Below are 16,791 nucleotides of genomic sequence, written 5' to 3' on the forward strand. Positions count from 1 at the left end.
ATGGCCGCTGAGCCTGAGCGTCCGGAGCCTGTGCTCCGCAATGGGAGAGGCCACGGCAGTGAGAGGCCCGCGGTCCCCCAAAAAAAAAAAAAAAAAAAAAAACCCAGCTCAGATTTTACCATTTCTTGAAGTCAACTTGGGTTTCCTTGCACAGCATATATTGTAATAAAGGATTTTTTTTTTCTTTATGTAGCTTGGAAGTTGATACTAATTTAGGACTCTTTACATCCTAAGAATACTGTTGTGAAGGATTAACTGAGTGAAGAGAGAAACACTGTGGCTAGAACGAAAAAGACAGTGGGGTTTTTGAAAGAGGTGAAGAATACTTACACTGAATGACCTAAAGTCAAAAGGAAGAGAACCAGAGTTGCTAATGCTCAGAAGTGGCAGGAGGTCGGGTTTCTGCCCAGGTCTTCTGTTATCCTCTGGGGGCACCGTCACCTGTTATTGTTAGTGTCTCCTGAGTAACTGTTTTCCATTGCTTAGCTCTCTGCCAGATGGGCTTAACCTAAATCTCCGTCTTTAGTTACCTTCAGTATAATTTGAGAACACTACAGATCAGCAGCTCCTAATATAATCAGAAAGACTTGTCCATGTGTAATGGCTCCCAAATAGACCCATAAGGCCCCACTCTGCCCTCTCTTCACACATACTGTTTTAACTTTGGAATGTTTTTTTTCTTTCCTAATTCTGATAATTTTTGTGTGTGTTCATCTGGTCTTTACAGATTTGTGTATCACTGTTCTTCTCAGTCTATGGTCAATCTGATTTTTTTTCACAAACCCATTAATACATTTCTTTTGATCTTGGATTCTACCATTGCTTGGGTGATGAAAGCCATCACTGATACCAATTCCCCTTTTATGTAAAAAGCTTCATTTTTATTTTAAGATATTGTGTCTGTTCTAATTATATTGAGCTGTTTTTAAGGTATAGTTGCTTCATTTCTTGTTATATAGTATTTCAGATAATGCCGCTAAGATTTATTAGCAGGCCACTGAAGTTTTTATCTTTTAGCATTCTCCTTAATATTCTGTCCAAATTAGTGATTTTGTTCTTTCTATAAATATTATATTTCATGTTACATATGTTCATTGAAAGTATTACTGTGGTAAAAATGTTTATGCAGTGACACACATGCTTTACTTTTACTTGAAAACATGTTCTTTCACTTCCTTCATTTATTAGTTTGGATTCTTAGTAATTAAAGATCATATCCTGTATTTTAAGCAGCTGCTGAGAAAACTTATAGAATGTTATTCTTGAACAGCAACTGTATTTTTTTTATAGATAATTTTGAAAAAGACTTAATTTGCTTCAGTTCTTAGACAGTAATTAAAAGGATGAACTATAAATCCCCATATTAAAAAATTAATAAATTCTTCTAATTCTGATAACTTAAATTTTTAAAAATCGAGTGCTTCACACTCACAAAGCACCTGTTTGTTCCTAGATTTTGCCTATTTTTGCATATTGACTTGCAGAGTATCTAACATGATAGTTTAACTCTTAGAATTTACTCTTGTCAAGACTGTAGCAATAACAATATTAATTTCTTTTAAATCATCTATTATATAAAGGAAGAGATAACAAGAGTATTAAACATAAAGTGAGTGCTCGATGTTAGATAGCCTGTTTTCTATAAAATATTGTAATGATTTTAATGTTATTTTACTCAAGTATTTATATAGTAATTTCAACGGGCCTTCTAAGTCTTTGAGATCTTTATGTTCATTATCTATGCAACGACATTACAAATATAAAGTTAATAGAGTACCCTGTTCTCTAAACCCTCAACTGTAAGCACTTTGGAAAAACAATATACACAGCCTAAATGGGAAATCATTGAAATTTCTCCGTCTATTTTGTTTTTTACTTATATTGTATTAAATGCAGTATTTTACCAACTATCCAGTGTGTTTACTCAATGCCAAAAATAGGTAGGTTTAAAAAGTACAGACATATACAAGTACAGTTTTTCATTTTAGAGTATAGATTACAATTAGTAGAGGAATAACCATTATGCTTGAAAATAACTATAAGAAATAGCTTTGTCAAACTGAAGGAACTCTGGCTATCAACTAATGTCATCACATTATTTTTACTGTTATAAAGTTTACCCCTGGTTGTTGTCACTTGCTTACTTTTATAAAGTCCATTGCCCATATTGGTTCTTAGAGAAATGTCTGCCTTTCAGAAGCAATATGTAACTTTTTTATCCTTTTCCAGGATATGGAAAAATGAAATAAACAATACAAATACTTTCAGAGTTTTACCTCATCCTTCTTTTGTTTACACGGCTAAATTCCACCCAGCTGTAAAAGAGCTGGTGGTTACAGGATGCTATGATTCTGTGATACGTATATGGAAAGTTGATATGAGAGAGGAACCTGCCATATTAATCCGACAGTTTGACGCTCACAAGAGTTTCATCAACTCTCTCTGTTTTGATATTGAAGGTATGTCCAAGAATATATGCCAGTTGAAGGCCAGTTACATGAAGAATTTTGAAAAATTTTCTGGTTCACTAGGATAATAATTATTTAAGCTCGAGGGTGACTTTATGTATCAGATAAAATTAAATATGTTTGTGCATATTTAGATTTATGAATATTTTGCAGATCATATGAAAGACCTTGGCATAAATTTGGCACTGAGGGAATTGTTAGTTAATTTTGAAGTCAATAAATTTCTAAACATTTTGATTCAACTAATCTTTGCTGTAACAACCAGTCCTGTTCCAAATTGCAAAATATATTTCATTGGATTGGTGATTATTCCCTTAGTAGGTTTTTTAAAGGGCCATTTTATGTAAAGGGTAAAAATGAGGAAGATGGGGGGTGGAAATCCCAGAAGAATATTGAAAATATATATTTTAAATGTAGCAACAGGATTTTTTTTTTAAAGTACAGAAACATATAGAAGGGAGATTTGCACTTATTTAAAGGTTTAATCTTAGAATATGAGTATTATGGATAGTGTTTAAAGGACATAAAATATAGATTATTTTGTCAGCTGGAATAATAAAGAAATTCATTATTAAAGTCACCTTTTCTATTATTTCAGATACTAGGTGTGTACAGCTATAATAAATAAGTATGGGATCCAGATCAAAATGTTAATACTGCTAATGTACTCAGTTCAACCTTAAGGATGTTTATAAGTAGGAACACATTCAGGAAAGGTCAACCAAGGATAGAAAGGCACCTGAAAATTCTGTCATAATAGAAGTAGCTCATAAAAGAGAGAGGAAGAATTTCTTCAAATATTTGGTTAAGATGTGGAAAAAAGAGAAGTCCTTCTACGTCGCTCTGTAGGTAGAAGTAGGGCCAAAGCTGCAAGAAACAGATTTTCTTTGCTCAGAATTAGAAAGAACATTCTGATATACAGAGCATTTCATCAGTTGAAAAAGCTACTTTTGTGTAAAATGTACATTCACAGTTGCTGAGCAACCATCTGTTCATAATGGTTTGTAAGATATTAATGACAGGTTATGAAGTTGAATCTGATGATCTCTGAGGTCCCATTCAACTGTAAGATGGTTTGACTCTAAGAAATGATGCTGAACTGAAGCACCTGTTATTTATTATTTTATTCATTCCCTGGTCATTTATTGAGTTCCTACCAGGTCTCAGGCATTATGCTAACAGTATATATTAGAGTGTAGGTGTTTTTCCAGGAATATAAAATAGATTATATAGGTTAATAAAGGTGAGCAATACAGATCATATTGGATATTTCAAATAATTTGTTTAGCTTTGGAATTTGAGCCACGTACACATAAACTGAGATGCTCATTTCTTTTTGTATTCAAATTCAGGTAGGTGACAAAGGGAAATAAATCATCAAAAATAATTCAGAAGGGTGAAGAATTCATGTAAAGATAGTTGGGATCTGATCGTTTGCCTTTTGGACTTTTTTAAAACTGTAATGCCTTTTACTAGCCCTTCAATTCTTTGTTTTATTGGGATGTGTTTTCCCAATTTCATAATATTTGTTTCAACCTCTCTGTGACATTTATACGTAAGTAATTTTATTTTTTTAAATAGGTCATCACATGTATTCAGGAGACTGCACAGGGGTGATTGTTGTTTGGAATACGTATGTCAAAGTTAATGATGTGCAACACTCAGTGCGTCACTGGAGTGTAAATAAGGTATAGAGCCATTTCATATTTGGGGATTTAATTAAAGAAATGGGGGAAAAAAATTGAACCACATGACTTTAAGATGTCAGGACAGATTCGCTTTGTTATAAAGCAGAAACTAACACACCATTGTAAAGCAATTATACTCTAATAAAGATGTTTAAAAAAAAAAAAAGATGTCAGGACATTCCGTTCGTTCTTTTCAAAGAAATTAAGTTTTTCTCAGTCCCTGAGAAGTCAATTATCATGTCTTCCTGATGGCTAATTGATAATATAGTGATGTAGTGAAATTTTCTTCATTTTGTCCAGGCTTTTGTTTCTTTTTTTTTTTGAGCCCTAATTTGCCCTGTGGTATTCAGGGATCCATTACTGAAATTTATGCAAAATGAGGTATATGTTATATCACCATCGATACATAATAACTTACATTTTCTGCTATTCATATTCTTTTTTTTCTTGGTCTAATAACATCACTAAAAACACTGTGCTCAAGGTTTTGTTAACAGTGCTATCCCTCAAAACTATGTGATCAAGATGATATAAGTATGAGAGAGCCTATCATTTAATCACAGTAATTGTTTCATTTGAAACATACGGAATTGGCAGAAACAAACGAATGATCTCATTTTTGAAGCAGAGTGTTTTAAAGATGGCTTGTAGGGCTTCCCTGGTGGCGCAGTGATTGAGAGGCCGCCTGCCGATGCAGGCGACATGGGTTCGTGCCCCGGTCCGGGAAGATCCCACATGCCGCGGAGCAGCTGGGCCCGTGAGCCATGGCCGCTGAGCCTGCGCGTCCGGAGCCTGTGCTCCGCAACGGGAGAGGCCACAACAGTGAGAGGCCCGCGTAACGCAAAAAAAAAAAAAAAAAGATGGCTTGTATACCAAGCAACTTTGTTGGTGCATATTTAGTATGTTTAAGTTAAAAATACAAAATGAATCATTGAACCCGAGTTGTTTTTATATGTGTTGATATAAGTTTTGTCTTACATGCTATACCTGTGTTCTTCAGCTTTGTTCTTCTTCATAATAGATTATAATTGTCCCTGTTTGAAAAAAAGGCATTCTACATGAAAAAGAATTTCCAGGAACTTGAGTTAAATCTGTTGAGTCTGTCAGATCTGTTTAAAAACCAGTCTATTCTATTTTTAGTCATTCTCATCCAGTCTGTCAGATTAATGAATGATGGCTTGGGATTCATGTTGTAGCCTAATTTCACACACTTCGAAAAGAACTTTCTAATTACTTATATATTGAGACCTAAAGGATTGGCAAGGCTCCAAAGGCACCATTTCTAATCATTTGAGTCTACAATGCAGAGTGTATTATTTGTATTAAAAAATCATGTGTTTCTTTACCTCAGTATAGTAACCAAAAGGCAAATATGCCTTGGAAATCTGCCTCCTGGTGGTTACTTGAGACAGTCGAAAATAGAAAGTTAGGAAATGAGCTGGGATGTCTTTTTAGTAGCTTATGTCCTAGGACAGATGGGAGACTATGATTTCTTACTTGGTTCTCTTCAGCCAGCAGTGGGGGGAAGGATGCTGGGTTATACACATCTGTCCCTTAAGATGAGGTGTCCATGTGCTGTTGCACACACTCCTTGGTATAGGGCGTGGTCTTTAGAACTAGGGCTTGAGCATGAATATGATAAAAATATGAAGGAACTCATTAACAGATACTACAAACACTGAATCTACCAGCAGCTTTCTCAAACCTGTACCTAACACTTAACTTGTTATGCAGCCTTGGTTTTGATTTTGCACATTTGCGTCTGTGTAAGTGTTGCTCCAATTGCTCACACCTTCAGCAGTGCATCTCCACCTCCAAATCGTTGTAGTTGGGCTCAGTAAAATCCCCATCTGTGATATCAGTATTTGACTTTATTCTGTAACTGTAAAAAGCTGACAGCAGGTTTTAGCACCGAATAGCAGTAGGAGGGGTTCAGCTGCTGATACTAGGATTTGTAGCAGTTTGTACCCCACCTCAGCTGGTGCCAACCCACCTCTGAAGAGGAGACCCTCTAAGAGAAGTGAGCAAGAATAATAAGGGGTTCTCCAGGGAGAGGGCGGCTAATTCAGAATTCTGCCTACAGGTTAAAGCAGACCCTCTCTTGACTCTTTAGACTTTAGTTTAAACAGTTTTGCATTTGCAGTTTTTATCTTTCTCCTGGTAATCGAAACAAGAACCTTTGGAAATTGTCCTTATACATGGCTTGTTCAGGCAGATTCTCCTTCAGTGTTTGTTTCTTTCTTGACATCATGAATCAGGTCTACTTACAGTCTTCTATAAGTAGAAGATTTAGCTGCCTTAAGTATCCAAAAAAAAAAAAAAATTACAGTCTAAACTAAATTATTTCAGAATAAGATGCTGATAATTTACCTTTTTCAGGACAAGTGGAAATAGATGTATGAAGAAATAATCTGAGACTGAAATAGAACTTGAGAGCTAATTCTATACTTAATTTTGAATTTATAAAAATTGGAAAGTTTCTTATCTGATGATAAACAGTGTAGTGTTAAAAGATGTGTCTGTAGAAAGTGCTTCTTGTTTGGGAATATACTACAAAAACACTAATTAAATATGGTGCTACATAACAACCAAAACATACGCTTTAGCAGCTTTATTTTCATCCTTAACCTGAAGTTACTTGGAATAATTTTGCTAACGATTTTGAAACATCCTGTATTGTGCAATTGAAAATGACATCTTAAAATTAAATTTGTACACTTAAAAGGGCTTAACTTTAGACAAACTTTACAGTGATAATATTTTATAATCTTTTTTAAAATCATTTTAGGAAATTAAAGAGAGTGAGTGTAAGGGGATTCCAATAAGTTACTTGGAGGTTCATCCCAATGGAAAACGTTTGTTAATCCATACCAAAGACAGTACTTTGAGAATTATGGATCTCCGAATGTAAGTATATTTGCAGGTTAAATGCTCATAGAATAAGTAATGATTTAATTCATATGTATAAAGTGCAGCTGTGGTTCTCAACTAGAGAATTTTGTCCCTCAGGGGACCTCTGGCAGTGTCTAGAAACACTTTTGAATGTTTATTCCAGTATCTGGTGGATAGAGACCAGAGATATCACTAAGCATCCTGCAGTGCATGAGACAGGCCTCTGCAACAATCATCCGACCCAAAATGTGAATAGTTCTTAGGCTGAGATGTAGTCTATTGTTTTTTATTTTCACAATAAAAAAAAAGAAACTACTGCCATCAGATATCTTTTATCTCTGTGATATTGGTTTAACATAGTAATATGATCTACTATCATGCCTGAATGAGAGGACTTTTGATGCATACATCCTTGTTTTTCCTTTTTGTTTTATTTCTAAAAGAGGCAAATGAAAAGAGATATTCTTAATGTAAAAGGCAGAAGCAGAGTTCTAGAAAAACCAGCATGGGCTTCTGGTGTGCTTTGGTTTTGACGTTAAGAGTTCCTGTAAAACAAATGAGAGAAAGCTATTTTATTAAATTTCATTATTGTATTTAGGTAGACAGATGTGGTAATCCAGGTTAGTTTATTCTGCAATCATCACTTTAGGGCTAACCATTAAACCCTTCAGTATTTATGTGGAACTGTTTGAGACACTGGCTTGGGTGCTGTAGGAGAATGATAAGCAGAATTTGTTCATCAGGAATTTATAATCTAGTTGTACTACCTCCAAAATAACATACGAAACACTTAGGGTACATTGTGAGATCTTCAAGGACTGGAATCTTCTTATTCTTTTTTTCTATACATCGTACCCACGTCATACCTAACAGATAGCAAGTACTCAATAAGTATTTTTAATGAGTATAAATACATAATAAAAGGATTGTATTTTTTCATGGCAACGGTAAAGCTGATAGCTATAATATAGTCTTCTGTTAAAGGCTCTGTGGCAAGACTGGTCTTTGAGCTCAATCTTGAAGGATGGGTAGAATTTAGACAAGATGGCAGTGTCCTCACTAGGGTGGAAAACATGAAAAGCCTGGAATAAAGTTTGGAGGTAGAATAATAGAAGCTGTATTCAGGGCAGAGTGAGTTAGTCTGTATGAGCATGGGTTTCTTGCTAAGGAATGCTGAGAGAGAATCCAATAGAAATTAGAGTCAGACTTCAGAAGACCAGGCCTGCAGAGTTTGGTTGTTCTCTTTTTAAGCAGTATAGTATTCAGCCTATGATCATGCTTGGGCTCTAGGAGAAAACTGCTTACAGTCAAATACTGCCTGTTCCACCCCTTACTAGCTGATTAATCTCCCTGTGTCTCTCTTTCCTCATCACTCAAATGGAAGAAATAATATACCATCCTCATAAGTGTTTTGTGAGGGATAAACTAGTTTACACATGTAAAGTACTTAAAACATTAACAGACATAGCAGAAGTGTTTGACCCAGTAACCTTAGGTTTAGTTATTTATGTTAAGAAAATAATTATGAGGCAGTGCAAAAATATATATATACACAAGGTTGTTCACAGAAATCATATTCATGGTAGGGGAAAGCTGGAACCATCCTAAGTGTTATCCAACAATAGAAAATTTCTTAAGATACATTTAGACAATGGTATAGTATATGCCTATTAAAATGATAATGCGTAATCTTTATTTTCTGACATGGTGGCCATGATTCATGATTCATTGTTGACTGAAAAAAGCAGATAACAGAGCAGTATATGTAATATCTTCTCTGTAAACCAGGGATGATAATAGTACCTACCTGGCACATAATAAGCACTAAAACAGTGTTAGCTGTTATTATTCATAAGTTAAAAAGCCTGGAAGGTTATATACCATATTTAATAGATGATTCAATAATGTTTTGTCTAATACTTCTGCAACGATCAGGTATTCATTGATTTTAAACATTTATCACATGGAGAAAATATAAGAATATAAAAATTCTGTTCATTTTTTAGTAACCAATACAAATGCTACTTCCAAAGTAGTCTTTTGCTCCATAGCTAGAAATCATCTCTCCTGTCCAAATCTGAAAAGTACTCCTTCTGTTCTTTTGTGGCACTTTCTACATCCACTTTCTATTTTACTTTAATGCATTTCTCCTCTCTCCTGGTAAATTATAAGCTCCCTGAGCTCTGGGACTATCTCTTCTTTATTCTGCATCCATCATAGAATGTATCCTGCATAACAGATTCTCACAAGTTGTTTGTTAAATGCAAATGAAGTATTTAAAAGTTTTCCTACCACCAGTCTTTTAAATGGGTAAGACAGGTTACATTTGTAAAATCTTTTTGGTTTCTAGATTAGCAGCAAGGAAATTTGTAGGTGCAGCAAATTATCGAGAGAAGATTCACAGTACTTTGACACCATGTGGGACTTTTCTCTTTGCTGGAAGTGAGGACGGTATAGTATATGTTTGGAACCCAGAAACAGGTAAATAATATTTCATTGAACTAAAACATTTTTTTTTGTTTTGTTTTTGATGAAGTATAAAAACTACAATTTTATGGAGTAATTTTCAAGGAAATTCTGGTTTCAGGTTCTCAGTTAGGTTTTTCAAAATTGGAAAGCTGATAATGGAATTCAGCTGCAGTGTAAATTTATATTAAATTCTGTTCTTTATGGTTTTGCTATCTTTATGGATTTAGAATTTCACATTGTAATTCAAGGTTTATTCTTTCCTTGCTGGTAATGAGATATTGTTGAACTTGGAGAAGTGTTTAATGAGGACTGTAATACAAAACACAGTATTATAAACTGAATTTAGAGTACAGCTAGATATACAAATGGTTAACCATCTACATTTTTATTAGAAACAAACACACTCCTGTCAGTTTTGGATGTCTGAAACTTAATAGCAATTTTACTGTAATTCAGGGTTTTTGTTTTTTTGTTTTTTTTCTTTGCGGTACGTGGGCCTCTCACTGTCCTGGCCTCTCCCGTTGCGGAGCACAGGCTCCGGACGCGCAGGCTCAGCGGCCATGGCTCACGGGCCCAGCCGCTCCGCGGCATGTGGAATCTTCCCAGACCAGGGCACAAACCCGCGTCCCCTGCATCGGCAGGCGGACTCTCAACCACTGCGCCACCAGGGAAGCCCTGTAATTCATTTTTTTCCCCAATAACATAAGCTATTATATTGGGCAGTTCATTTGTGCTTCACCTTGCTTTTTAAAAGAAAAGCCAAAACTACATAAACATTTTTTTTTAGCAGTAGAAAGAATTTTATAAAAGTTACTTTAAAATTTCTTTAATGAGCAGTATTTGACTTCAGCTTTTTATTTTCTTCATCTTTCTCTTCAGGCATTTTTGACTAGTCAGTTCACTTATAGTTTTTTTTTTTTTTTTTCTTACTGTATTTTGATACTTCAGCATCAGTTTATAAGTGTTCATAAATCTCTCTTCGCCAGCAATCCGTGGAACTGGATTCTTTGCTTTTGAGTTCTGAATTTCAAACTTCTGCTGTAGGCCTCTTTTTGTATTTTTTTTTTTTTTTTTTTTGGTACGCGGGCCTCTCACCGTTGTGGCCTCTCCCATCGCGGAGCACAGGCTCCGGACACGCAGGCCCAGCGGCCATGGCTCACGCGGCACGTGGGATCCTCCCAGACCGGGGCACGAACCCGTGTCCCCTGCATCGGCAGGCGGACTCTCAACTACTGCGCCACCAGGGAAGCCCTGTAGGCCTCTTTTAGTCATTAATAATCATATGCATCTTTAAAGCAGATGGTACGTCAAACAGCCTCTGGAAGAAAAATAGAAAAAATTAATTCCTCACTAAACCTCTCCCAACCAGAGTTTCTTTAGTTTTAATCCTGACATTCCTCCCCTAGTTCTCCCTGGAGTTCTTTGTTAGTTGGCATTTGCTCAGCTCTGTCAGATCTCAGAGTCAGGTCTCTCTACTTCCAAGCTCTTTATGTCGTGCCTTGAATACCTCCGTGAAGAGGTTGGACTGAGAAGTAGAAAAAAGAGGGCCAACAGAATGAAAAATAAAGATAATTATTTAATATAGTGGTACTCAAATATTTATAAGTTTTTAAGGTGTTTATATAAATAACGTGAGCTTTATCATTACTTACTATAAATCTTTTTTAATAAGCTACAGAATAATCTTCTAACGAGAAGTATCTGAGATGGTACAAATTATTGAATGTCTTTTCTTATTTAGGAGAACAAGTAGCAATGTATTCTGACCTGCCATTCAGGTCACCCATTCGAGATATTGCTTATCATCCACTTGAAAATATGGTTGCATTTTGTGCGTTTGGGCAGAATGAGCCAGTTCTTCTATATATTTATGATTTCCATGGTAAGTCCACCACTTGATAAGAGGAGAATATTTAGAGTAACCTTTACATTTAGACTGAACCGGAAATTATGAACTCTGTGAAAACTCATCCTTTGTATTAACAAAGCTCTCTTGAATATACTATGAAAGCCAAGCGACTTAGAAAGATCATATTATTATTATAACATTTTATTTTTCCATGAGCACTATTATTATGGAGTTTAAATATCATCAAAAGTACACATAATGGTTGTACTCTTACGTTGTAATCACAGAAAGGTAGTCATCACTTCCTTTGTAAATCAATTTAAATAAATAAAATTCACCTAAAAATTATTTGGGAATATGTCTAAATTTAAAAGATAAATAACATTTAGGAAATATGGATCTGTAATGTTTTTACTTGAATATTGAGTTAATTTCCTATTTGTTTTTCTTTTTTACTAAAGCACATAGTTTAAGTAAGTTGTAATTTTGAGAGTTTCTTAACATAAAAGAAGGCAAAAAAATCAAGCGTCAATGAAAATGAGATATGGAATTAGAAATCTAACATCTTTTTCTACACTAAAGTTAACACTATTCTATAATTTTGGAAAATAATAAGGAAATAAAGACTTTGGACACATTTTTCAGAAATAGTATGGCATTATTAGAATTATCTGGATTTATGCTATTTTTCTTATATTTCTTTAATTTTTGTCCTGAAATTAGGATTTCATTGTTCTGCATGGTATTGATAGTGCTGACACTCTCAAAATTGCAGTTCCATTTTCTTCATGTATTAGTTATTGTACAAAAATAAATGGTTTTCATTACTCTCTTTGCTTTGTTTATGATATCATTCACAGTTTTTGCTAAGCTAAGATGGCTTCCACACAACGTCATAAATGCATAAATATGCAAATATGTATACAAGGTAACATTGCTGTGGAACTATCTAGACAGAGTGTTTTAAGTTAATGAAATGCAAGTGGTTAAGCTTACTGCATTAATACAGTGTGAATTGGTTAATGTTTGTGATAAGTGCTACGTGTTAGACAATTGGGTTAAGCTCTAAACCTGAAGTTCTTGATCATAGTATGGGTTTTATTATGCTTTACAGGTGAATTATATTAGAAAATAATGTGTAAAATTGAGATTTATCCTGTTTTAAAGAATTTTACAAAGAAGAAATAATAAATTTCTCTGACACATATTCAGATTTACAGAACGGTATTGCTGATGGTGGACTTGTTAAACAACACAATACCACTTACTATTACAAACAAATTTAGCAAAAGTAAACACTGCCTGACTTTGGGAAAAGACAAGTGGATTTCTCAAATCATCCAGTGTCCAAGTTTGTCGTCTAGTTCAAACATGTGTCCTGAAACAGGTCTCTCTTTTATACCCTTTAAATCTTCACAGAAAGAAGAGTTATACCTATTTACTTTGTAATGGGAACTGTTATATAGGAAATAGGCACTCAATTAATTTCCTCAAACTCTTCAGAAGTTTCACCACAGTTTTCATTGAATTTCTGCTTTGATTGTTAGGCTTTTGAAATTTTCACTACAAAATGCAGTTGAAAGCTCCAGTCTCATCTTTTTTCTTTAGTTTATTTTTTGTCTTTGATAGAAGTTCATCAGTAGATTAGCCCAGTTAGGTTTGTACATTGGTTTTGTGACAATAGACATTTAGACTAAGAAGTCCATTCTAGGAGCATAAGTAGAAAGAGCCAAGTGTTTAGGAGTTCAAAAACATTTAGTTTTAGGCTCAGTTCTGTTTCTTTAGTGGCCTTGCACAAGCCTCTTGCCTTCCTGAAGCTCCATTTCCCTATCTAGTAAATGGTCCCACAACTACTAATATCTGTCCTACCTAAGAGATTTTTTTGCGAGGGTGCTATGAGACAGGGACTGTGAAAGTACTTTGTAAGTTGATAAGCAGTATACTAAAACAAACAAAACAGATAAAGTGGGTTGTTACTGTGCTCATCCAACCTGTATACACTTGACTCTGTGGGAACTTATGTTTTAATATGCTGATAAGCCTCTCTGTGTGGAATGAAATGGAGAAAAAGGGTTTTTTCCCTTTCTTTCACTCTTTCTGTTGGTCAGCCTTTTCCTTTTTTTTTATTAGAGTATGTACCTTTCTAGGTCAGTTGTATTAGAAAATAAATGCATAAAGTTAAGAACATTATGTTATGTCCACAGTATCTTAATGTAAATGAGGGATTTCCATGAGTGTTTTAGAAATTTAAACGTTCAGTTAATACACATATTAAATAAAAATATTTTGTGCAGTGTATTTAGAACACAATTTTTGATATACTAACACACCTTTACAAACAAAACTCAAAATGTTTCAACACATTTTCCCAACTCTTTGCTGCCTATTTTTAAAAAGAAGCAGTTTAGGAAAAAGTTACGTGATCTCAAGCAATCCAAGATTTAGCACAGTTCTTGTGAATGGTATATAACCATGAAAAAATGAAAAGTTGTTTCAGACTCTAAAATATTTTGCTCATTAAATACAGGCCAGAATCATGAAGTCTTTAAATTTTTGCAATGAAAATTATAACATTTATTACTGACCTATTATACCTTTGCCTTATATTTTATTTATCTTTTAACACAGGACTATTTTGCTCACACTTTCTTGTCTGAAAATGAAGTTACAAGTAGTTTTACATAAATGTTTTAATGGTAAAAAATTTGAAAGATACAAAACAGTTACATGATTTTTTAGATAGTATTTATCAGAGCAGCTGATACATTTAGGCAATTTTTAAGGAAAATGGAGTAAGCTCATTTTTTTTTTATCAGTTAAATAAGCTGTGAATAAGACCACAGTGGTAGCTAAATGTATCATCCATCTTTCAGTTCTAACAAAATCTGTGAAGAGTCAGCAAGCATCTTTCCCTGTTAAGCATGTGTTCAGGTTGTGGTCTTTTGGGTCTTTCATTCTACTGACTTTTTGCTTTTTTTGGTAAGAAATATGATTTTTACTTTCAGAAGCCAGTTTTATTTGCCTGATGTTGAAAGGGTTAATCATCTAGTAATACAAAATTTAGTCACAGTGTACCACAAATAATGTACTTTTAGGATTCCCATAATAACAGAGTACTAGTCAGAGAAACGGCTTCTAATGAATTAAATGTATGAAGCTAGACTTCAGCAATTAATGTTCTGTTATTAATCAGTACTTGTCTACCTCAATCTCTAGGATCCTGTTCTACATGTAATGATAATTATGTCTAATACTTACAAAGCATTTTCCATGTTCCTGGTACTATTTTAAGCACTTTACCCATATTTTTTAAAGTTTTCACAATAATCTTATGAGATAGGTATTATAATTATTCCCATAATGGGAGCCAGGACTTGGATCCATACAGGCGGGACTTGGAGTCCATGCTCTCATTTGCTACACTAAACTGCCTTTTTAGCAGATTTCCTGAAATATTAGCTTTTGATTGTCTAATATGCAAACTTTTTTTTTTCTACAAAACCATTTATTCTATGCCTCTCTGTGGAGTATGCAGTTTCTTTATATTGTCTGTACTTTGTGGGAAGCAGAGTTGGAGGCTTATTTGTCTTTTTATTACTGGTACCTAGTCTGAATACTGGCACATATTGAATATACATGTAGTATTTTAAGCAGGATCAAGTTTTAATTTGGGAAGTTCTCAGCATTATACGGTAATCCCAGGTAATGAGCCTAATTTTTCACTAGGTGGCAGTATCTCCTGTGAATCAGTATTAACTCTGGAGTGCTTTTCAGTCATAGTATTTTAGGTAAAACAAATCTTCATTGAGCATTTGTTGTGTGCCAAGTTGAACAGCGCTTGTGAAACCCAGAAATCAGAACCGTGCTCTTTTCCAATCTTTTGTGCTTCCTAAGTAGTTAATTAAAACTCTGGGAGAATTTTAGTTAAACTGAAAAGCAGTCTACCATTGACACTAAACATGATTTTATTTATAGAACTCATATTTATTAATGATCAGCTGCATCGTCATTGTTGATAGGTTTATTTTTCACATTGTGACATGTTTTACCAGAATTCAGGGCAATATATACCTTTACATTCCTATATAACTTGCTCAGTAACAAAAAGCCCATGGTGTTTACAAGGCCCTATGTCTAACGTCCTACCTGTTATATTATTGATGTGCAATAAATACTTGAAATAAGAATTTAAAATCCCATAGAATAGCATTTTCCCCTTACATTTTATAAAAATATAGAATGAAAGGCATGATCAGTTAGTAAATTTGGGGCTAATAATGATAGTGGTAGTAGTAGTAGGTAATATTTATCAAGTATTTATGCTATCAAGCATTTATTTATTTATTTAGTAAGTATCCCCTACTCTCATGAGTATTTTACATGCATTTTCTCATACAGTTCTCCCAAATCCCCACAAGACGGTTGCCATTATTATCCCCATTTTGCAGATGAAACTGAGGCACAGGGAGCATGAAGTAATTTGCCTGAGGTCACACAATTGGTAAAATGACAACACTTGCCAGGCTGTCTGACTCCAGAGCCCATGCTCTTAAAACATTAAGCTATCTGCCACAGCTACTTATTTAGTCTTTGCATTTCCTATTTCATGAAGTAACTTAAGAAGGTAGCCAAATATACCTGTGGTGAAATGTAGTGTTTGTTTTCAATTTTAATATTTAGGAAGACCCCTTAAGAGTAAAAGGAGCTTTGCTTGTCTAGTATCATTATTAATTGTTCACTCCTTTACAAATGTTGGCGGTAATTATAATGCATTAAGCCATTCTCAATATAGTCCAAAATATGATTTTTTCTTTATTATCAAATTTAAATGTAACTACTTTTACAATATTTTTACAATAAGGTAATGTCTAGTTGAAATAAATTTAATGTCTGTAGTTGTCTGTATAATTTAATGGTGTTCTTGAAGTACTAATTATGAGTGATTCAAAAGCAAACTCAGATGTTGTAATCCTCATACTTGGATAAGACTAAGCAGTAACATATATAAGTGATCATAGGTTAGAGTTTTAGATACCTATTATTAGCTTAGTAGGAGAAATTGAGATAGAAATGCCAAATTTTAAGACATACTGAAGCTACCTATTTCTTGGTTATATCCTGAAGCATCTGTTTTCATATTGCACACATGAGGGATACTCTGATTGAAAGCTTATGTCACTCAAGGATTCAGGACGTATGGAAAACATAGTCAACTTAATGGCTTTGAGCACAAACCAGAGCCCTGAATTCCTCATCCAGGCATTTTCTTATGCTTACATTGGTGCTTTTTAAAGTGCCCCCAGGGGACTTACCTGGTGGCGCAGTGGTTGGGTATCCGCCTGCCAATGCAGGGGACTCGGGTTCGAGCCCTGGTCCGGGAGGATCCCACATGCAGTGGAGCAACTAAGCCCGTGCGCCACAACTA

The 16,791-nt window shown here is 34.5% G+C and overlaps 1 protein-coding gene across 1 annotated transcript in view; it reads left to right on the forward strand.

Moving 5' to 3' along the window:
• AHI1 (Abelson helper integration site 1) overlaps window positions 1-16,791 on the forward strand; it is a 195,445-nt gene that overhangs the window by 50,020 nt on the left and 128,634 nt on the right. The window contains exons 13-17 of the mRNA XM_007452996.1: window positions 2,230-2,459; window positions 4,050-4,156; window positions 6,945-7,063; window positions 9,399-9,529; window positions 11,259-11,399. Of these exons, the coding sequence (XP_007453058.1) occupies window positions 2,230-2,459; window positions 4,050-4,156; window positions 6,945-7,063; window positions 9,399-9,529; window positions 11,259-11,399 (728 nt within the window). The remainder of the gene's footprint in view (window positions 1-2,229; window positions 2,460-4,049; window positions 4,157-6,944; window positions 7,064-9,398; window positions 9,530-11,258; window positions 11,400-16,791) is intronic.

Source organism: Lipotes vexillifer, unplaced genomic scaffold (genome assembly GCF_000442215.2).
Source record: "Lipotes vexillifer unplaced genomic scaffold, Lipotes_vexillifer_v1.1 scaffold155, whole genome shotgun sequence".
In the NCBI taxonomy this organism is placed as follows: Eukaryota; Metazoa; Chordata; class Mammalia; order Artiodactyla; family Lipotidae; genus Lipotes; species Lipotes vexillifer.